This window comes from Crocodylus porosus, unplaced genomic scaffold (genome assembly GCF_001723895.1).
Source record: "Crocodylus porosus isolate Cpor-Errol unplaced genomic scaffold, CroPor_comp1, whole genome shotgun sequence".
Lineage (NCBI taxonomy): Eukaryota > Metazoa > Chordata > Crocodylia > Crocodylidae > Crocodylus > Crocodylus porosus.
Genome location: NW_017728922.1, coordinates 1381850 through 1403805, shown reverse-complemented (window position 1 = coordinate 1403805; position 21956 = coordinate 1381850). Strand labels below are relative to the sequence as shown.

General features: G+C 51.9%; 1 protein-coding gene across 5 annotated transcripts in view; it reads left to right on the top strand.

Annotated features, from left to right (window-relative positions):
- The window catches only part of NCOA5 (nuclear receptor coactivator 5), a 27296-nt gene extending 9407 nt beyond the window's left edge, over positions 1-17889 (top strand). The window contains exons 1-10 of one of the 5 annotated variants that reach the window (XM_019539537.1): positions 917-1527; positions 2051-2158; positions 7778-7844; positions 11071-11287; positions 11333-11421; positions 11679-11794; positions 12035-12161; positions 14004-14203; positions 15272-15595; positions 15980-17889. In XM_019539537.1, coding sequence (XP_019395082.1) covers positions 1365-1527; positions 2051-2158; positions 7778-7844; positions 11071-11287; positions 11333-11421; positions 11679-11794; positions 12035-12161; positions 14004-14203; positions 15272-15595; positions 15980-16584 — 2016 coding nt within the window. In that variant the 5' untranslated portion in view covers positions 917-1364 and the 3' untranslated portion in view covers positions 16585-17889. Of the gene's footprint in view, positions 1-916; positions 1528-2050; positions 2159-7776; positions 7845-11070; positions 11422-11678; positions 11795-12034; positions 12162-14003; positions 14204-15271; positions 15596-15979 lie in introns of those variants that run through there. The other 4 variants (XR_002101968.1, XM_019539536.1, XM_019539538.1 and 1 more) reach the window with 4 other exon arrangements.
- The last annotated feature ends 4067 nt before the right edge of the window (positions 17890-21956 follow it).

Genomic DNA, 21956 nt, shown 5'->3' with positions numbered 1-21956 from the left:
CGGTGCCGTTGTCGCCGTGGGGCGAGGCAGAGTAGAAGGGGCCGCGGGCGGGGCAGACTCGTGAATGGTGGCAGGATCTGGGGGGTGTTGTCTCGCTTGTCCTGAGCACCCTGACACGCAGCTGTTGTGTGAGTAGGTCCCCGGGCCCAGCATGGCTGCGGTGGTGTGGAGCGTAGCTGCCGGAGCCAGGGCCGCCCTGGGGGTGGACAGCTCCATAGTGCAGACTAGCCCCTGTGGGGGCGCCACCTCGATGGGGCAAACCTCCAGATCTGCGGGAGGGGGGCTATCGACAGGCCTTGCTCTGCCCCTTGGGTGGAGCAGGGGTGAGTGATGGTGGGTCCCAGGGGCAGCACGCACTTTGCTTTCTCCTGGGACATTGTCCTCATTTGCTCCGGGACCGCGAGGAGGTGTTGTTACTTTTGCTTTGTTAGACCTGTAAGATGGCTTCTTCCTCTTTGCTTGTTGCTGCCTTTTCTCACATACAGCGCACGCTTTTTCCCTCTGAAAGGAGCTGTGCGTGAAGCTGGGAAGCTGTTGTCTTGGCTGGGAAAGGAGCGCTCCTGCACGCCATGCCAGCTGCACGCGAGTCTTGTGCTGACCCGTAGCTATTGGCAAAGCACTGCAGGCTGTGCCCAAAATGGCAAGCGAGCAGTTGACAGTGTCTTGAGGAGGCTTGTGATGTGGGAGATGCTGTGCCCTGCAAAGGGCTGGAGCCTAACCCCAGGTGACAGAGTACATCCTCCTGGAAACGGAGAGTGTCCAGGAAGTGTGGTTCCAGGAACACCCTGTGTGGCAGACTGTCTCCTGCACCGGCACTTCCTGGATACTCCGTGTTCCCAGGAGGACTTGCTCTGTGACCCGAAACTGGCCATGGCTTGAGGAAAATCTTGTTTTTCTATATTTTGCCTTCCCAAAATAAGATGTGTTACTGGGGGTGTGTTGTATGTGAGGAAATGTGATACTCGCTCCAGCATTATAAACCAAGGAGCTCTAAGTACCTGTGCACGGTACAGTGATGGGCACTAATAAACAGCCACAATGCTTGTATCTAGAATTAGAATTAAACTCATCAAAGCATACCTTGAAATTACCAAGCACAGATTTAAAGTCAAATCAGGTTGATGATTTTCATTCAGCAAGACAGGAAGGTCAAACCCAGCAGCGAAATATCTGCCAAGTTTCCACGTTCTTAATAAGGATTTCTCTGGAACGAAGCTTGCATCAAACAGATCCAGGTGGCTTCTAGTCTGCAAGCGTGTTGCATCTAACTGCGTTCCAACTGAATTGTAATGGTTGTGGGTGTGAAATGATATGCATGGCCATTCTTCTTTTTTGTGAAGAGTTGCATTTGGAACCAAAGCAAAATGGCTCGAGGACGCAAGAGCAATAGCATCAATCAGAGTGACTTCACTAACAGCACCAATCCGCAGGATTTAGAGAGAAGACTTTTTGTCGGCAATTTGCCTACAGACCACATGACCCGGGAAGAAATGGAAGAGATATTTTCAAAATATGGCAAAATCAGGGGTTAGTATTTTATTTTATGCCTTTTAATGGCTGGGAAGTTAAAAACCTAATGTTCATGCTTATCAAAATGTCCTCTGGTCATTTCTTTTTTTTAATATAAATAAATAATCCCCAAACAATTAATGACGGCTTTTCTTATCTGCATTTTCTTTGAATGCTAAATTTCTTTGGTAAAACTGAAGCCTAAGGCATGTTAGACTGTCCTGTGATATTCTCTCTCTCTCTTATCTTTTGTGATTTGAGGTATAATACTATACCATCCAAGTCTGTTCTTTATTTTTATCTTAATTGGCTCTTGGTCACTGTCCAGCTGAAGAAGCTGACCTGCTTTATGACCTTTTACAGCTGCATACAGTTTTTCCTTTTCTACATTTTGTAAACTCTGGCCTCCTGTTTAATGTGTGTGTGGGATAGATATCCTTTCTATTTTCTGGGCCTGGCCTGGTGGGGTTTGTCATGGCCTGGGTGTTGTAGCGCTGTCCCCTACTTGTAACTGGTCTTGCACTGCTGTTAATTTTTCCAGCCCTCAGCATGTTCCATGGCTATGGGTTCGTGCAGTATGACCGTCTAGAAGACGTCCAGGCCGCTCTGGACGGTGAGAAGGGCCGCCTTTTTAAAGGGTATAGATTAGGTAAGGAAAACTGCTACGTGCTCTTCTCCTGACCCCAGCATGCATTCTGGTAGAAACATGGGGCTTTATCTTTAAATCTTGGTGGAAGGACCATTGTGGGAAACCTGCTTAGCATTAGTTTTAAAAAAACCCAACTTTCTAGGCATTGTATTTTTGCAAGATCTTTCTTCCAGTCTTGCCTGATACGGCAGTTATAGTGCTTTCTCCTTGTCACCTTGGTGTTTCTTCAAACTGGTTTGGTTGTGTTAATATTTAATATTTACCAACACAACAATGACTCAAAACAAAACAAAAAAAACCCAACCCTCTTACCTGGTATTTCATGGGATTTCTTTATAATATTCCTGGTAATTCATTATCTGCCCTCATCTGGAAGTTAGTGGTTGCTTACATGAAAATGATCACACAAAGCATGTATATAAAGTTTTGGCCTGCAGTAAGTATGTATATACATGCAAGGTGCTTTAAAGAGAACTGGTTTCACAAAGCTGAAAACAGTTGAGCCAGATCAGCTGGAAGGAAGATATTAACCAGAAGGATGAATAAAATAAAAGCTAATTAGGAGCTGTATGCTAAATGTCCAGACAACCATAATTGCAAAAAGCTATGCATCTGACTTAGTAAGGGTATAGAAATAGTAATTAAAATAGAAGATGGAAGAAGTGGGTGGTGATGGTAAAATAAATAAAAAGTTTAAAGATAGAAATGTTGCAAGTTTGATAAGGAAAGCAAAAGGGCACAAGGAGAACTCTGTAGCCAACAGAATTGAGAGTAATAAAAATTTAAAAAACAAAACAAAATGGGGGGGGAGGGGAGACTGACCAAAAAAACCCCCAAAACACAAAAACTCTAACAATGACTATTGTTTCAATACCAGATGGAAATGGAACAGTTGTCAATGATAATGCATAAAAGCTTTCTCATTGTTCAGTGAATATTTGCTCTGTACTTAAAGCTAAATGTTGTATTTTTATCACAATGATAACATATTTTCCATTCTACTATTATGGAAGAGAATGTTAAAAAGCAGTTGCTAAAGTTGGATACATTAATCCTTAGGCCCATATAACTTGTCTCTCAGAGGTTTAAGAGCTAGGAGTTCTTTTTCATTAATTCATTATCATCAATCAAAAAGTACAGAGAAGGGCCAGAAAGGTAGGAACTTGGCTGAGAGGGTTGGGACTCTTCAGCTTGGAAAAGAAGTGATTGGGAGATTTTTATGGGAAAGGTCTGTAAAATAATGAATGAATTGAACAGGCACATAGGGAACTGTTTTCTACTTTCTTATAACAGAAGAGTTAAAGGGCACTTGAAATTAGCAGGCAGCAAGCAAAACAAGTTATGTTTTTATGGAATTAAAAGTAATATAGGAATCTTGTTGCTACAGGGCATTGTGGAAGCCAACAGTAAAACCAGGTTCAAAAAGGAATTAGATGCATTTATGACAGGTTGGTCCATTGGTGACTAGTAAATAGGAGTGTCAGGGATTGTAACTTCAGGCTCACAACATTCCCAGATATGTGAGCCCTGGTGACTGGCAAGGAATGACAGGGTATGAATTGCTCTACCCATGCCTCGTTTCGTATATGCTTCCTTGCAAGTATCTGCTGCTTGCCACTGTTGAAGACTGGTCTAGGTGGAACTCTGGTCTGGCTAGCTTGGGGGCCAGCTGCCCCTGTCAGGTTAGAGGCTGGAACAGCCTGGATCCAGTCTGACCCAAGCTGCAGGGCTTCCACCGTGCATCAGCTGGGGTGGGGTAGGGGCTCCCTGCACCCCTGCCGAAGCCATGCACCTGGGAGCTGCACTTGCACCACAGCTCTCCTCTTAACTCCCCAGCTGCAGTATGAGCACAACTTCCAGCTGGGGGAGAGCAATAGCAGTGTGGGAAAACTGTGAGCTTTCCAGCCCCAGTGCAGCTACCCTCCATCTGGGATCTGTGTCCATGTAACCACTGCTTTCTCCCAGCCCCGCTGCTCCCCAGCTGTGGTGCGAGTGCAGCTTCCCCCCAGAAGGGTTTCGTGCTGCACCCACAGGCCCCATGTTGCCAGCCCCTGAGCTAGCTGGTATGACGGTTCTCATTAAACAAGATCAGCATTAAGAAAATAGCGTAGTCTTGGAAAATGGAGGAAGCTCCAGAGGTGAGAATGAATGCTGAAAATTGCACTGATATTTAAAAAGGTTAAGGGGGGTGACCTGAGTAATATAGGATTGCCAGCCTGACATTGATCCAGGCAGAATAATGAAGTGGCTGATAGAGGACTCTATTAATAAATAATCAAAAGAGGTTGAGGTAATTAACACTAGTCAGATGGGTTCAGGAAGAATGGCTCTTGTCACGCTAACTTGGAACCTCACAAAAATCCCAAGGTTTGGGTGTAAGGACGAGGGTGCTTATGTAACAGCCTCTAGGAATCTGTCAGACTTGAACGTGTCCATGCCTGTTTTATATCTTCATTGGATTAAAAACTGGCTAATGGGTCTCTTGTTGTGACTGTTTGTGGGGATTGTCATTGAGTGGGTCTGTTTTTTTTGTTTTGTTTTTTTTAATGGGGTCCCATGCACATCCATTCCCGGGCATACCTTAGTTAATATTTTTGTCGTGACATGGTGGACTATTAAATGATTACAGACACTAGGCAAGAATGCAGTGAACTGGGGAATGGAATAATGAAGAGAGCAGGTCACCTCATGCTGATTTGGATTGTTTGGTAATCTAGATGCAAACAGAAATAGGTGTCTGTTTAATTTTATTGTCAGGTCACCTAGGGGTAAAGAATAGAGGCCACGTTGACAGAGTGAAGGCTGCTCCCAGGGAAGTGGCAACTCAGAAAAGAGTTGGTAGGGGCAGATCAGCTGAAAAGTATGTGTTGTCCCTAGATCTGCCAGCAGGAAGGGGCTTCAGTAAGAGTAGGGGGATGATACTACCTCTGGGCTTGGGTCTTGTGTGGCTGCCACTGCAATCCCATGTCTGTTTTTGGCGCCCATGGTTCAAGAAGGATTTTGTAATTTGCCAGCATTTGGGAAGAGCCACCAGAAGGATTAAAGGATTGGGGAACATGTCTGAAATGTGGTAACAGAAAGGGGACTACGGTCTAGCAGACAAGACCAGGGCTGGAACTTGAAGCTGGACAAATTGGGGTTGGACGTGAGTAAGTAACAGGGCAGTTTACCAAGGGCTGTGCTGGAGTCTCCATCACTAGCAATTTTAAAATCAAGATTGGATTATTTCCTTGTAAAAGATCTGCTGTAGTTCACTGCAATTGCGTTAGCCTTGAGGTTGGAATTAATTTGAGGAAATCTTACAACTTGTGGTATTCAAGAGATTGGACTGACTGATAAGAAAAGGTCCATGCTGGCCTTAATCTATGAAAAATCGTCAACATGAAAGTTTTGTGTTTTTTTTTTTTTGTTTTTTTTTTCCCTGAAAATTGTCATGTAAATATGAATCTGTAAATGCTGCTGGCACTAAATAAAATATTGTTGAAAATCCTTCAATTTGCAGAAGCGAAGAATCCTTGTGAAGGGTGCTTCTTTCAGTAGCCTTTTTGTTCAGATTTATGTATAGTTGAATTTCATTTTTGTAATGATGCATGGGATTGATTGTGGCACTATAATCTAGATTTCCATAGTAACATCTTGAAATAAATAAAAACAAAAAACCAAACACTAAACAAAAGCAGCAGATAGTGCTTTTCTGTAAGGGGGGCCTGGTAATGTTATGTTGCACTGGAGTTCTTAACTTGATATTTGCACTGCGCTAGACCTCTGCCACAAATGCACTGACACCCTTTCATGTGCCTGCCAAATAGATCTGTTTGAAGAGTAAACGCCCCATGTATATAACGGTAAATAGAATAATAGAGTTGGAAGGAACCTCACAAGTGGTTTAGCTGAGGGATATCGAATGTATGGCCTGCAGACTGGATCTGGCCCATGGGTGTGGATCCATCCTGCCTGTGGGGCTGCTTGTGGGCTGGATTTTGCCTGTGGGACTCATTGCCACAGCAGTGTTCATTCCTGTAGCAATGTGCCATTTCAGCACTGCTCTAGAACCTGTGGAACTAATTCCAGTTGCTTCCCCACACCCATTTCCTGCTGGCCAAAATTGGGGTTTTCAGTCACTCCTGGCAATTCAAATTGGGAGCTAGAAAGAGGCCTGGGGGAGCAAGCAGCAGTGGTGTTAACTCCCTGGGTTTGGAAGCCAGCGCTGTAACAGGTGTGACAGCCGCAGAGACCAACACCACCGCTGCTCACGGGTCAGCCAGCCCCCAGGAAGCTTCACGGTTTGGTTTCGGCCTGCAGGGCTCACCACATTGGACAGCCCTGGCTTCATTCATCCTCTGGCATAAATTCAGAATTTGCTCTCCTGAAGTACAGTAGGAAGCTGTCGTGCTTACAGACACCTGTCCATTCCTTCCTCCAGGGAGGCTGTCTGTCTGTAATGAACAGTCCCACAATTCTGGTGCCCACTTGTTTCTTAGGTTACTGTTGTCTGTTGCTCAAGTGTTTGCTTCTGTTTGGCGATGAAAGAAAAGACAAAGCCAATTCTTTCCTGGCTTAAAGCAAGAATGAAGATAAAAGCCAGCATCTTTCTTCTAATGATAACTGTAAAATTTACTCAGGAAAGGCTGAATTGCAAGAGAATAGAAAGCTCTAAATTAAGCGACTAGATGCTGATAATTATACTGTTAACAAACTGCTGATACATTCCAGCTCTTGGGTGATTCTTCCCAGGTTCTCAGCCTGAGGACAGAACTCTCCTGAGCCATTTCTATGGAGCAGTTAACATGCTTGTCTCCACTCAAGCAGATAACAGCCTCACTTATCTGCCTCGGACATGTTCATGGTTTTTGCTGAAGACCAGTGTCACCAGTAGTCTGGGCTGAACTTGTACTCTCGGCGACTACACTGTGGTGATCCACTCTTCCCTCTCCTCTGTGCTCGCTGAAAGCTTCAAGGGACATTTTGATGCAGTTAATCACAGTAGCACTTTTCAGATTCCTGCTCTGTTGTGTTTGTTTGCATTTCATCGACCTAAGAGTGTTTTGGTTGTATGAGGTTGACTTTTCAGGGTAGCTTTTTGGTTCAGGAGCCTTGATTCTTCTTCCTGAGTGCTGGTGTTTGAGCAAATATTCTTCTGGAAGGCTAAACAATTTGGTATTGAGAGACTTGGGTTCTTTTCCAGAAGTCAAGAAGCATAGTCCATCAGCAAGGCCAGCTCTGGATTTTTAACTTAAATGTACTGGCCAACAACTTTCCATTTGCAAAGAGCTGTTTGACTCCTCCTGGAGTCTGTGAGCTACATCCTATTGGCCCATAGACTGTAGGAGAAAGGTATTCTTATGAGATGAGTAGAGTGGGCATGGGTCTAAACACAATAAAAGCATAGAGTTTTTAAATAAGTTGTGCATTGTTGTTAGTGGGAAACGGGAGAAATTTATCACCAGTCATTGCATTGTACCATCTTAATCTAATAAAAAGTGTCAAAGTGACAATGTCTCTTTGCTGAATGGATTTTCTTGCCCCATCTGGTTGCTTGAATTTGTTTCATATGAAATGTGCTGATGATCTTTTTTTTGTTCCGTAGCATTGAACAGATGGGTTGATTATTCTTTTCAGATATTAATAAAGCAGCGGAAAGAAGAAATATGAATAAGGCTTCATCAAGGTCCAGCCCAGGACGAAGGTAAAGTACCTGGAAGCAGTGAGTTATACTAGGAAGGTCAAGTTTTAGGGCGTGAGCCCACCTTCCTCTGCTAAATTTCTTTCTTTCTTCCCTCACCACCGTCTCCACAGCCAATGGAGGCATTTGAGTGAGCAGTCGGGACATAGCCACTCGTTCCACAGGTGAAGGGCCTTGCTGGTCCTTGTTCTTCCTGCTGTGGCTACAGCCGAGTGCTGCTTTGCAGCATGAGGTTGTATGAGGTTGGTGGGGAAGGATAAACTGCTGTTTGTTCCTGACAGCAAGTGTCAGGGAAGCCAAGGCATCTGTAGAGAGTGCCATAGTGTAGCCTTCTCCATACTGTGCTGCAGAATACCAGCACTTGACATCTGATCTCGAAGGCTTCCAGTGCTGCTATGAGATTGGAAATGAGCCTGCAAGCAAAGCACGCTGCAGGGAGCCAGCTTCCCTGTGGTACACCACCCTGCTCGGCATGGACATCTAGTTCTGGATCATGGGGCTGCATTCCCTCTGTACAGTTATACAGTGGATGCTGGGCATCTGCATACTTCACCCACACATCCCTGCCCCAGTAGACTCAACACATGCAGCCTCTGCGTGTTCCTGTGTCTGGCCAGTCGCACAGCAGGCGAAGAGTCCTGCACCCAGTCCACAGTACACCATGAAGTGTGAATGGACACCCAAGGTTCCAGTCTGGCACACAACATGTAGCTTCTCCGGTGATACCACTGAGACCATCTGTGCGGAGGGAGGGCTGGTAATATTATTGCAGAGAATTCAGTCTCGTGCGTCCATTTTTCAGAGCTACTCTTCAAATTCCCTCTTGTCTGAGGGCAGATAAAGACCATACCCCTGGACACCCAGCACAGGGCTCCTTGCAGGCAAGGTACTGTGAGTACTTCTGTGAGGGGTCAAGTGTATGTGAAACAAACATCCTCATCTGAGCTGTCCGCCTGCTGTGACATCCAGATGTACCAGGGCAAGCTGCCAAAAGGTGGTGGATGCCATGGGCTGTTAGCTAGAGACCTTGGGCAGACACTTCCTGTGCCTCCTGCTAGGAGTAGAAGACATGCAACTTACAGCACAATTTGGGGACAGATGCATGGTATCTGTTGCACTTAACCTGCCGAGTGTAAGCAGACTTGCAGGGGTCAGATGCCCTTGGCATTGGGCCTGGGTGGTGCTGCAGGAGCGCAAGCGATGAGGGCTGGATGCCATGGGCATTGGGCCCAGGGAGAGCCCCACAGGCGCAAGCGTGGGAGTCCAGATACTGCAGGTATCAGCCCTGGCCCCTGGTGGCACTGTGGAGCGCAAGCGTGTGGGCAGCAGGGAAGGGAGCAGATGCTATGGGCCTCAGGCCTGGGCAACATTTGGGGGAGCACAAACGTGGGGTGGATGCCACAGGCCTTGGGGCTGAGCGGCGCTGCGGGAGCTCTAGCCAGGATGTGGGCGGGTGGGGGCAGACAGTGCTGCGTGCATTTGTGCTGCACAGGGCAAGTGGGCCTGGTGGACCCCTGTGAACAATGGATGTGTACAGGCCGTATGCTTGTGTGTCTTGTCCAGGTAAACACGGCTGGAATGAATACTTCACAGTGTACAATGTACTGAGATTGCAGCTGTGGCACTTGAATTGTATACTTGCCACTGACTCATAGCAAGATGGCATGCTGCATCTCCCTGGGAGTATACAGTGAAGTCCAGATGGGTGCGATAAGTGCCGTGTTTTCTGCGGCTGTCGTGGGGGAACATCATCTTCATCATGTCCTCTCTGGTTACGCTTGGGTGAACGGAGATGCCTAGGAAGATTACTTGGTGTCCTATGCAGATACCACATCTCGTACCGTAGGTCCTGGAGAGACCTTGTGTCCCTGGTACAAGTGCACTTTAATCGCCAAAAAGACTTCTGCATGCACAGACAAGACTTTCTCTTTACAAGATGCACGCAGTCTGGGTTGTGAACACAGCATAGGATGTGCTGTGCAGCCCTCAGGTGTATGTGGATGCCTGAGCCATCCTAGTTTGTACACCTGCACATCACTGTTCAGAGAAGAGGGTCCTAGGAGAGCTTGAGTTTGGGAACCAATCATCTGATACCAGAGCCTAGCTCTAGTTGGTGACTCTCAGAGCTTGCTCTCTCCTTGATTCTTAAGTGAAGCTGTCAGTGGTGCAGAATTCATCTAATAAAGGGAGGTGCCTTCTTCCTTCTTTGGAGGTGCCTCCATGCATCTTCCAGAATAGGCTAGTTGGCAAGGGGCACTTAGGAGCCTGGCCAGTATTGAAAGGAAGCTGTATTGAAATCAACTGAGTATGTCTTTCTATCATTTGGAAGTATTCTCCAGATGGTAGCCACACGAGAAGGATACTTTATCTTGAAGCACAGTGCTCCCATTCCCAAGGTGCTTATACATTTGTGATTCAGAATAGACTGAAAGTCATCTTTGCTGAGCAAAACCAGCTGGGATTTGGAAAAGGGCTTAGTATTTTGGAAAAGAAAGCATGTAATCTTGCACCTCCCTGCCTCTGCTTCTGCCTGAGTCTGGTATGCAGGCTTGATATAATCAAAAGCCTGTTGAGAGAGGTCATACAGGTACCTGTTCCTGCTGGCAGTGCAGAGCTGGATAAGTTAGTCCTGTCCTGATCCGAGGCATCCTGCAGTCCAGTGTCAAGACGCAACAGTGGCTGGCACTGGTCTCTAGTAACTCCACAGAACCAGTCATGAGAAGGAGCCTGCTGTTTCTGTGAACACAACACGTTCTTCTGAGAAGAATTCCATTACCGCTGTTCTGCTGACCCTTTTTCTAAGTGATAGGTTGAACAGCTGGTCCCTCTGACGCTGCAAACTCTGCATCCTTGGGGATGTGGGGACATGGCACCCTACGCCTTTTGTAACCATACTCCTCAAAACAAACACTGCATGTGAAAGTCTCTCATAGTCTTTGAGGCTGTGCAGTGATGCCTTTGTCTTTCTGGCTGTTGCTCTCTTGTTCCCTATATGCACTGCACTCTTAGGGGTGGTCCAGAGTGCATTCTCTGGACCTTGCTGGACATGTGGATAAAGGAGCGTTTTCAAATGACTTGACCACCACCCATTTGGACATTTCTAGGTATGGTTATTTTGCTGGGGGATGAATAAACTTTCTCCCCCTCTTAGGCACTGCAGGTAAGAGGTCTAGGCTTATTGATGTTCACCTGACTTTCCATTAATGGATTTTCCTGGTACCTTCCCCAGGGAGCCATATGTGTACGGAGATGGCCGGGATGGAAGACGCGATCGGTCCCCTCTTCGAGGGAGCCCCCGAAGAGAGCCAAGGGATAGCAGGGATGGTAGAAACGGCCGAGATTCCAGGGATGCGCGCGAGATTCGTGGGCGAGACATGCGTGACTCCAGAGATGCCAGAGACCACAGAGACCCCCGGGACATGAGGGACCCTCGCGACTTCCGGGACATGAGGGACCCTCGCGACTTCCGGGACCCTCGTGACTTCCGGGACCCCCGAGATGTGAGGGACCCTCGTGACTTCCGGGACCCTATGTATGATCGCTACCGGGATGTGCGGGAGCCCCGGGAACCCGTGTACAGGTACCTCGCTGCCAGGCTGTGCTGGTCAAGCTAGTGGAGTATGAGGCTGCCTTTGTGATTGTGGGGGCAGGGAGGTAGTGGATTCTCAAGCTGTTTGGAAGATGTGGTACCTGCTTGGTAATATGGGGGGGGAGAGGCAGGTCCATACTAGGGGTTGGAAGGTTAGTGTGCTGCACGCTGGAGAAGTTGGTGCTACCTATGGGGTTATGCTTGTGCATGGGACCCCTCATTTCTGGCTGTGAATGGCTTGCTTGCAGGAGAGAGGAATCGTATGACCGCTACACTCGCATGGAAGACTACTACCGGAAGAAGGATGACTCTTGCTATGACCGTTACAGAGACGACTTTGACAGACCCCCCTTGAGTTCAGAAGGTCAGTGCCCCAAAGAAAAGCACGTCGGCCACTGTGGCATTCTCACGCACAGGTTGCCCCACTTGGAGGAGGTGGGAGGTTGCGTTCAGCCGTGAAACGAACTGAGGGGTACCGCTACCCTGTATCCAACCCAGCAGAACCTCTGGCGTTGCAGGATGCTGGAGTAGGTGGACTGTGTGTAGCAGAGGCCTGAGTGGGTAGAGGGGCAGTGTTCCTTCCATTTCCGTGGCTTCCTTTCAGAGCGACTGAAACGTGAGGAGCGCCGCAGGGAGGAGCTGTACCGCCAGTATTACGAGGAAATCAAGCGGCGCTTTGAAGCAGAGAGGCCTGTGGACTGTTCTGTCATAGTGGTCAATAAGCAGACAAAGTAAGGAGCTACTTGGCATGATCCGCTGGATGCTGTGTGTCTGGAATAAAAAGGAGAGCAGGTTTTCAGAGCAGCTTGCCTTGCAGCTTCTTGAATGGAGAGATGCTTTGAGTAGTGAGAGGTTTTTTCTTTACTGCTTTGACAGAAAACACTTGCAGTATTGTGACCTTTTAAATTTGACTTGTTTCCCTCCTTTCTCTCTTACTATACTAGCCTGAAATGTCATTCATACAGAGCTAGCTGCAGTAGTCATTACTTGTTGTTCTGTCCATTCATTAATTTATTCATTATTGATTTAAGGAATGGGGCTACCACGCATCAAGAAGGTGCCCATTAAGTAGATTAGGAGCTAGTCAACCTGATGTGCATCTAATACCAGCTGTTGACAGGGAATCCTCACCAGTGGTGGGTATGTCTAGTGATATTCTGCAAGGATCTGTGTGCAGTCTCGCGCTATGTAACACATTTATTAATGGCCCTGGACATGAGTTAAAAAATATCACAGATGAAAAAATCTGTGAATGGCGTGAAGACAGGGAGGAAGGCAAGTGATGAGGACAAGGCACTGGTGCAGTTCCCTGGAGGCCCCTTCCAGTACAATGTGTGCAAGTCATGGATCTGGGAATGAAAGGGGTTGGGCACATCTCCAGAGCAGGGTGCTTGATCCATGATTTCCTAGGACCTGAGAGAGAGAGTTGTAATGGAAAGGCAGCTCAGCAGAGGCTCCCTGTGCATTGCTTTGGCCAAAAAGGCAAATGTTGGCTTTGCTTGTATGGAAGGCCAGGAAATAGAGGCAGTTTTCCCTCAACGCAGCCCTGATGAGATCGGTGCCAGTGCTGCACCTGTGTGCACCGTGAAAGGATGTTGAAAAATGGCATATTGGAAGAAAGCCACAAAAGTGGTTTGGGAACCAGAAGAAACGTTTGGTTGAGAGCCTTCAGCTCAGCCCACTCGGCTCATCAGAGAGCCAAGAGTTGCTTAATTGCAGTCTGTATGCACCTTCCCAGGATAGAACTCAGAGTGCTGAAAGGTGCAGCAACAGTCAGCATCTGGAAGCTGAAGCCAGACCTGATTTGGGATAAGGCACGTTCTTAGATGGGAGCAGTTAACCCTTTGAGTAGGTTCTCAAAGGAAACAGTGGGTTCACCGACCCTGGGCGCCTGCCTGGAGGATGCTTACATCAAGTGTAAGCTGTTGGGCTCAGTGCAGGGGGCACGCAGTGGAGTGGTGTTACCCAGGGTGGCAGAGGTGTGATCCCATGGTACCTCTTGGTCATAACAGACACGACTCTTGAGGGCTGAAGGTAATGGGGAATCTTGGGTTCTGAGATGTGGATGATGCCTTCTCTAGGAGTGTTGAAACATGGCTTAATTATAATTTGCCTTTGTAGCCATGTCCAGATTATTACAAATACAAAGAGCAAGCCACATTGACATCAACAGCTGTCAGCAGGTCTCAGATTCCTGTTGGCCGGGTACTGAGTATACTGTAGCCGTGCCTGTTTTTGTGGAGGCTGTTATTTCTGCCTTAAGTGACCAAAGCTCCACGTGCTTCAGTCGAACTAGTTATCTGAACATGTTGGAGCTCATGTGGATGCTGGTGTTGGCTAAGCTTAAATGAGTTCTGAATAGATTCCAGCTAAACAAAAACAAACTGGGCTTCACACCAGAACAGCTATTCACACAGGCATTTGTCATTTTAACTAGCCGGTTCAGAACCCTCTTTGGTTCCACTGGAGCTGCCTAGCCATGTAGACAGACCATTAGAGAAATGAAGGCAGAGGTGTGGGCACAGTATGTCAGGGTATCTGTGCATTACCTGGGCTGCTTTCCCTTTGTGCAGGGAGTATGCGGAGTCAGTAGGACGGAAGGTGCGGGACCTGGGCATGGTGGTGGACCTGATTTTCCTCAACACTGAGATGTCTCTGTCTCAAGCCCTGGAGGACGTGAGCCGAGGCGGCTCTCCCTTCGCCATTGTCATCACCCAGCAGCACCAAGTTCACCGCTCCTGCACTGTCAACATCATGTTTGGCACACCCCAAGGTACTGGGTCTCAGGGGGACAGGGTGCCATGCAGTCACTGCTGGCACGGATTGTACTGAAGGGCTGGAAGAACTGCTGCACTGATTGTTCTGTCAAGCAGAAATGCACAGAGCAGAACACATGTGGCTGCATGTTGAGGGGAAGGGGAGCAGGGCTCAGCGGCCTAAGCAGATTATTTATTCAGTGTAAGCACAACCCTGCCATGTTGTTTTTTTTTTTTTTTGTTTTTTTTTAAAAGGCTTGAGGCAGCTTACAGTAGAGAGCACAGTAACTTAGAGAAACAGCGTAACTTTCATGAGTCATCAGAGCTTTAAAATCACCTGTAGAACACCTCGCCACGGTATCCCCACCTAGCTCTGCCTGCTGAAGGGCATGCTCAGATATGGTCTTGCAGAAGTTCCAAAAACTGCCCTTGTCCCAGCTCTGGCAAGCTTCAGGGAGAGGGAGTTGAGCGGCTACTACTGTGAATGACCTCCCTTTGCATTCACCCTACAGGCTTGGCTCATACCATGGGGCTTGCAGGAGGTTGTCCTGGGCTGACCTTCAGAATTATGGTGGGGTGTGAAACCAGGTTCTTTTAGGTAGGCAGGGCCCAGGCCTCGTACTCTCTGTACATTAGATTAGGGAGCCCTTACTGACCTGTTTGGACTCTGTGTGCCCCAGGAAGACTGATGGCAGACAAGGAGGGTTGGTTGGGTTGTGCCCTTGGTTGGCAATGTACAAAAGAACCCAGAAACTTTTCTCTGCTTGTTGCTCTGGTGCTCAGAGCACAGTGCCAAAACTCAAGGAGTTCCTTCCTGTGGAGGCTTTTGGAAGGAAAGAGAATCCTGTTGTTGTGCTTTGTGGCTGGGGCCATTCAGGAACTGTGGCAGCTGAGGCCTGACTCCAGGACTGAGCAGTGGATTCACAAGGTGGGAGGAGCTGCCACCTGTTCGGTCAGGAGTCTGAGAAATGATGCAAGCCCAGGCTGGAGCAGTGATGGGTGTCAAGCAGTTTGATCAATTTAGCTGGCCTGGGCCCGGAGCAGAGCACCTGGTGTCTTAGCTGCTCCCTTCTTTCCTTGTATAGAACACCGCAATATGCCCCAAGCTGATGCCATGGTGCTGGTGGCAAGGAACTATGAGCGCTACAAGACAGAGTCACGGGAGAAGGAGCGTGAAGAAATAGCCCGGCAGGCTGCCAAGATGGCGGATGAGGCGATCCTGCAGGAGCGTGAGCGGCCACCCCCCGTGGAGGAGGGGGCACGAGGGGGGCACCCCCCTGGGATCCAGGTGCTCCTGAACCTGCTGGCAGACAACCGCTACCTGACTGCCGAAGAGACCGACAAGGTCATCAATTACCTGCGAGACCGGAAGGAGAGGCTGCTCCGGGGGAGCTCTGACCCTTTGCAGGGTGAGTTCCCTGGCTGGAGGCAGCAGTGGCTGACCCTTCAGGCTGGGGCAAAGGAACATGGGCCCAGGGGGCTGCTTTGAGGCCATGGTGGGGAGGTGTAGATTTGTAACTTGGGCTCTGGCTGCCACCCATGCAGACTGGGGGGGTTCTAACAATCTGGGGAAGGGCCTTGCCCCAGGGCTTGCAGGGACAGCCTGTGATTTGGTCCGGTTGGGGTGTTGTGCCTGGAGGTGGTTCTGTCCACAACCTGCACCAGGGCATGGTCTCCCTCCTGCAGTGGGTAGCAATTGGCTCGTGTGACTTGGGGATTCACCTGCGGGGCTGTTCTCCAGTGCTGGCACAGCTGGGTCTGTGGAGCACTAACCCTCTTCTCTTGCTCTCCAGCTCCTCTGTCAAGACAGTCCCTTGTGGCCCCTTCGGGATCCTCTCTGGCTGGCCAGTCCAGCCACCCCAGCTCCCAAGCCCATCAGAGCACCCCAGCCCTTGCTTCTGCCAGCTCTGCTCCAGCATCCTCTGCGAACCCCCAGCAGGAGCTGCAGGCAAAGATCCTCAGTCTCTTCAATAGTGGGGCGGCAGCAGCAGCTGCAGCAGCAGTGGTCAATAGCAGCTCTGTGGTGCCCCCAGCGGCCTCGGGCGGTCCTCAGAACCCGAACTTAAACCAGTCCCAGCAGAGAATGCAGACCCCGGGCAGCCAGCTCCCTTCGCTTGCCGCTGCTGCCAGGAATGCAGGCCCGCGGCCCGGAGCACCGCAGCAGGGCCCCGCACTCTACGGGCAGCACCAGAATCGTCTGCCAGCCCCAAGCAACGTGGCAGCCCAAAGGCCAGTGTCTTCTGGCATCAACTTCGACAACCCCAGCGTGCAGAAGGCCTTGGACACCCTCATCCAGAGTGGTCCTGCGCTCTCCCATCTGGTGAGCCAGACGGTGGCCCAGGGCCGGGCAGGGGCCCCAGCCCAGCAACCCATGGGCTCCTACCAGCGGCACTACTGAAGCTGAGCTGGAGCCCTCCCTTCCCCTCTCCCCCTGCATTGCCATACTCCTAGTTGTTTGAAGAGTCTCTTCCTGCCCCTGATGTGGGCCCATGTCCTGGCACATGCATGTCCTCTCTGCTGTGGGGAGCTCACACCAGCACCCTGGCTGCTGAGAGCTGCTGGTGTTGCCTTTTGCTCTCCTTTCTTCTCTTCTCTTTGGCTCGGTTGGGTGTATCTCCAGAGTGAAAAATGAGCTTGGAGCTGCTCTGGGTCTCTGACTCTTGTTCCAGCTGGAAGCTGTTCTGGTGGCAGCGTATCTACCCCTCCCCAATGCTGGCATGGTGTGTGCACCCCACATGCTCCACCTGGCTTTGGGGTCGGTTTTGGGTATGCGGTTTGGGATCAGTCTTTGAGGGATGTGGACAAGGGGGAGGGTACAGTGTGTGGCCTGTGTTTTTGTGGGCTGCTTTGCTGGTCCCTGATAAGTCTGCTTGCAGAGGTGGTGATCAAAGGCCCGTTCTGCTCGGGGCTCTGAGTAGTCACCTTGTTTGGGAGGGGCCAGGTGGGGCATGTGGTATGCATTTGGTTGGAGAAGCAGTGGCCTGTGAGCCACGCAGAAGGCACAGAGCAGCAGTGGCACTTGGCTGTGCTTATGCATCATGGGCCTGTGCCAGACTTGGTCACCAGCTAGAGCAAGGCAGTGCTAGCACGGTGAGCCCAGGACAGGTCCCCCTGCCTTGCCCACGTCAACAGCCCTGGCACCTTTATGGCTGGCACTGGGGCAGATAACATCAGAGCTCTGTGCTGGGGCCAGGACAGAGACCCTAAAGGCTCTGCCCACTGCCCTGGACCCACAGCTAGCATCATGAGCAGCCTGTGGCATGCAGCTTAGAAGTTTGCTAGACGATCAGCTGGGCAGGTCTGCACTCAGCCCTGCTCTATCGTGTTGCTGCTTGTGGGCTCTGGTCCGTGGTAGGGGACGGGGCAGTGCTGAGAGGCTCCTTTTTTTGGTTTTATAAAGGTTTTTTTTCCCCAATGTTCTTGTAGCTCCAGCGGGCCCTCAGGTGGGGATTTGGGCAGTGCCCCTGGCCCACATGCTGCTGGCAGGATGCCTGATGACTCTGGCTGGGTCATTTCTAATGCACGTCCTTCTGTAAAGCCATGAGGCTTCTCGGGAGGGTGGGGGGAGCAGAAGGAAACGGTGTGGCAGCGCGGGCCAGCACTGCAGTGGTTGTCCCGGATGGTTTGTGTTGTAGCGTTCTCCTCTGTGCTGTTAACATGAGGACATGACTTTTTAATAAAAAAAAAAAAGGCAGGACAAAGACTGTGGTGTGTTCTTGCTGCTCCTCGGCTGGAGGTACAGTAGAAGTGTCCAGGGCGAGCTGCCTCGCAGTGCATCACACGGAGCCTGCAAGAGGGCCTGGCCTCAGGGAGCTCCCAGAGCCACCCCTCCTGATAGGGGTGGGTGGTTGTGGTCGTTCCGGGGGGATCAAGCTTAGCTGAGGGTAGGAGCTTCCTCCTGGGAGCAAACCCCAGGTAGCAAGTCAAGCATGTCTACTGCGGTGTCAAAGCCATGCGCTTATCCCCCCTGAGCAGCAGCTGGGAGCAGGCAGGGCTGCCTGGGGGCCTCCTAGCACCATGCCCTGACCTGTGCTGAAGGGCTGCAGTATGAAAGGCCTGACAGCCTACAGCTGCCATCACAGAAGAGCTTTGCCTGCTGCTACCAGCCTCGCGCAGTTGGTGTTAGCGCAGGTGCCATCACTGGCACCAGGGCAGAGCTATTCCCTGTCCCAGCTGAAAGCCACAGGGCAGGGAACAGGGGCCTGCCTTGTCTGCTCCTTGCTGCCATTGTGCTGACCTAGACATGGCTCTCATTGGCGCTCTTTTTTACGAGAAGAGCATCTCCTTAGCCAGCAGGGGCAGGGCTGTGCTCCAGCAGTGCTGCATGGAGCTGCTTACAGCCTTTGTTCTGCCCCTGTCCAGCAGGAGCGGCTGGGCTCTCTCAGGGTAGCACCGAGGCGTTGCAGACTCTACACATCCTCTTCTAGTGCCAGGACCACAGTCTGTGCTGCAGCAAGTGAAAACTCAACGAGACACCTGGGGAAGGGTGTAATAAAATCGTTTATTGCATTTTGTGCAGACAGGAGTCTAGAAAAACAAGTACAGTGAGCGGGGAAAGCATTAACAGGAGCATTCGACAAGTAGGGAGCAGCTCCTCCACTACTACCTGCACAGAGAGACAGCTACAGCCAGGCGCCTACTGTGGGACCAGCATATGCATGGAAATCAAATGCAAGCCTAACACTGCTCTTTGGGTTTGCAACCGGTTTTATTTACAAGGCTGGAAGGGCATTGCATTGCTCTGCACACAGCTTCTCTAAAACACAAAGCGCACCAGGTCACTACAGGTCTATCGAAATATTGCACTCAGAATAAGTCACTTGAATGGACGTAAAACATCTAGCTACGTTGAGTCGAGGGGCCTGGGGCAGCAGATGGAGGAGGAACATTCATAACAAATATATTGCACGGGTAGCACAGAAAAGTGTTTGTGAAACCAACGCCCTCTTAGGCCGTGGCTGCTGGGTTTCAGTCCTGCCACGCAGCAGAGCGCCGCAGCCCTCCTAGTGCAATGCTTGGCCCCAAGCAGCGTCCAGACCTCCCTTGCGCTCCAGTGCCTGGCCGCGTTCATGCTGCCTCCATCTGCCATACAACACCCTGGAGCGGGTGCAGGACTTGGCATGGAGGCCTGGCAGCACCGGGCTCAGAGCAGACTGCAGCCACCTCTGTCCTGAGTGCCTCCCTCCCTGCTGCTGCAGCGGGGGCACTGGGCAGAGCAATGGCTCATAGCTGCTGCTGCAGTCACATCCCTGCATTCAGGAGGTAGCGTCAGCGAGCCCCAGGGCCAGATGCTGTGGCCTGACCCACCCCCTTCATGTGTCTGCACGTGCCAGAGGGGCTCGTGGGTCTGCCACTGGAGGACACATCACCAGGGGCACTGGGAGAGGGCTCCGGGGGACACTGCGCACGCAGGGGCAGAACGTGCAGGGTAGGATGGGGGTGTAAACTAGCATGCAGTGCCATCTGCTGAGACTGGCCGTCTCCAGCTTGGGGCTCGGCAGAGGCTTCCCATGGAGGTCAGCACCTCTGCTTGCCTCAGCCCAGTGATGCTGAGGCAGCCCTTCCCACGTGCCCAGAGCTGCAGCTGTGTGCCCGCAGGAAGCCGGGGGCCTGCTGGCAGGGCATTCACTAGGCTGGGGTGGCATGGGTGGGGAGAGGCTGGATGCTGCCTGAGAGTGCAGGGCAGGTCAGGTCCTGCCTGCTGAGTCGCTGGGTGGGGGGTTGCGGGGAGATGAGGGTGCAGCTGCAGTGCTGGCCTGATCCAGGCCATACGCCCTGGCCCTCTGGCCTCAGCAGGGTTGAGCTGCTCTGCATGCACCACAGCCTCGTGGGCCGTTCCCAAGGGCATGCACAGAAGCGTGCTGGCAGCTCATCTGTACCCAGACCTGAATTGCTGCTGTACTGCCAGGCCTGTGTTTGAATAGTGGCTGCCCCGGAGCCAAGGACTGCAGAGCGTGCGAGAGGCGGTGGGAGCGGGGGTGCTGCTGGAATAGGAGGCTGCAGGACCAAGGTGCCAGGGTGGGGGTAAGCAGGCAGCTCGTCCTGGCGGCCAGAGACGCTTGTGCCTGCTGCGCAGGGGCGCGCTGCCTGCCTGGGACCCGGCTGCCAGCCTGGCCTGGGCTTGTACCTAATGCACGGACAGGGCAGGAGGCACTTGGACAGGACGTGGGGAGCACAGCACAGGGCAGAGGGAGTGGGTGCCGGTTCAGCCCTGGAAAGGGGGGGGGGGCAGGGCCATGCCTTGCAGAAAAGCTTCACTGCCCCTGCCTCTGCTCACAGCAGGGCCAAGCAAGGCCCAGGGGAAAGGGAAATAGGCACCTGCAGAGGGAGGCAAGGAAGCAGCCTGGAGCCTCCAACCCCAGCAAAAGCTGCTCAAGGTGCCCCCCACAAGACCCAGCATCGCCAACCCGGGGTCTGGTGGGAGCGGGACCATGCCCAGGGCGAGGGTCCTGCTGGGCCCAGTCCTTGAAAGGGGAGGATCTTCTTTGGGCCCTGTCCTCAGGGGTTGCGGGGAGGACGGGATGACTAAAAAGGCTGTAGGCAGGCGGGTGTTACTGTCGGGCACGAGGCAGCTGGGCCAGGATCAGCGTGGCCGGGCAAGGGCGCCGGAGCAGGCAGCATGCGGAGTGGAAGCTCAAATCTGCTGTGAAACAAGTTCCGAGAAGTCGGCGACTTCTTCTTCTCCCTGAAAACACTCGAGTGGGTCGCGGCCAATCCCCGCACCAGCCCTTCCCGGGGCCACGGGCACTTTCCCCACCCACGCCCTGGGCCCGCCTTGCGCCTCCCTGCAGCTCTCGGCATAGATAGACTCTCTGTATATAGACGTCCTCTGCTTCTATGGACATAAATAGGGTCACTTTAAAAATACGTGGGCTGTCCTATGTACACTATGTACAGCGGGGTGGCAGGGGCGGGGAGCTCGTTGCCCGCGGGGTGCCACTGTTCACGCAGGGGGGCGCTAGCTAACCTGTGCCTAACCCTGGTCCTGCCCCAAGGAGCTGGGGCTGCCCAGGACCCTAAGGCCTGGCGCACAGAGGCTCAGCCAGGGCCCGGGGCAGCTGGCAGACCCCAGGTCAGGGGCCCAGTGGTGCAGGCTGGAGGGGCCAAGCTGAGGCTGGGAGCCAGGCCCAGCTGCCCAGGACAGAGGGCGTCCCGGCCTTGGCAGGGGCCAGGGCTGAGCAGAAGCAGCGCCATGCGGGGGGCTGGCTGGGGCCTTGCATGGGCATGGGGCAGACCCACTCCCTGGGAGTGCCGGCACACAGGTCCGGCACAGCCTGGGCACAGGTGTGTGCATGGGCACCATGTGCACCTGGAGCCGGCCCCGAGCTGCCAGCCCTGCCATGCACAGGCCATGGAGTGCCCACTGCCAAGCCCCGAAGCCAAGGAGGCAGCCGTGGGAGCCAGAGGGGTCTTGGCCCAGCCGCCACTTTCCCCCATGCCAAGGAACCAGCTGTGGGGAAGCAACGGTGCTCTGAGCCCAGAGCCGGGCCCTGCCCATCCCCTCCAACCTGGTGCACAGCGACAGACTTGTGGCTGGGCCCCGCTCCCTGGCTCAGGCTGCTGCGGGCCAGGGGTGCCGGCGAGGAGAGCATGCTGGTGGCCGCGCCGTCCCCCTCAGCCCCGCCCGGTGCGGCGCGGCGCAGCAACAGGAGGGCGCAGGCAGGGGCAGGCGACTCCCCGTCGGGCGGTGCTGAGTCCGAGGTCCTGCGTGTCCTTATGTACAAGCGGCGACAGCCGTGCGGCGGCGGGGCGGGGCGGGGGCGGCTGGTC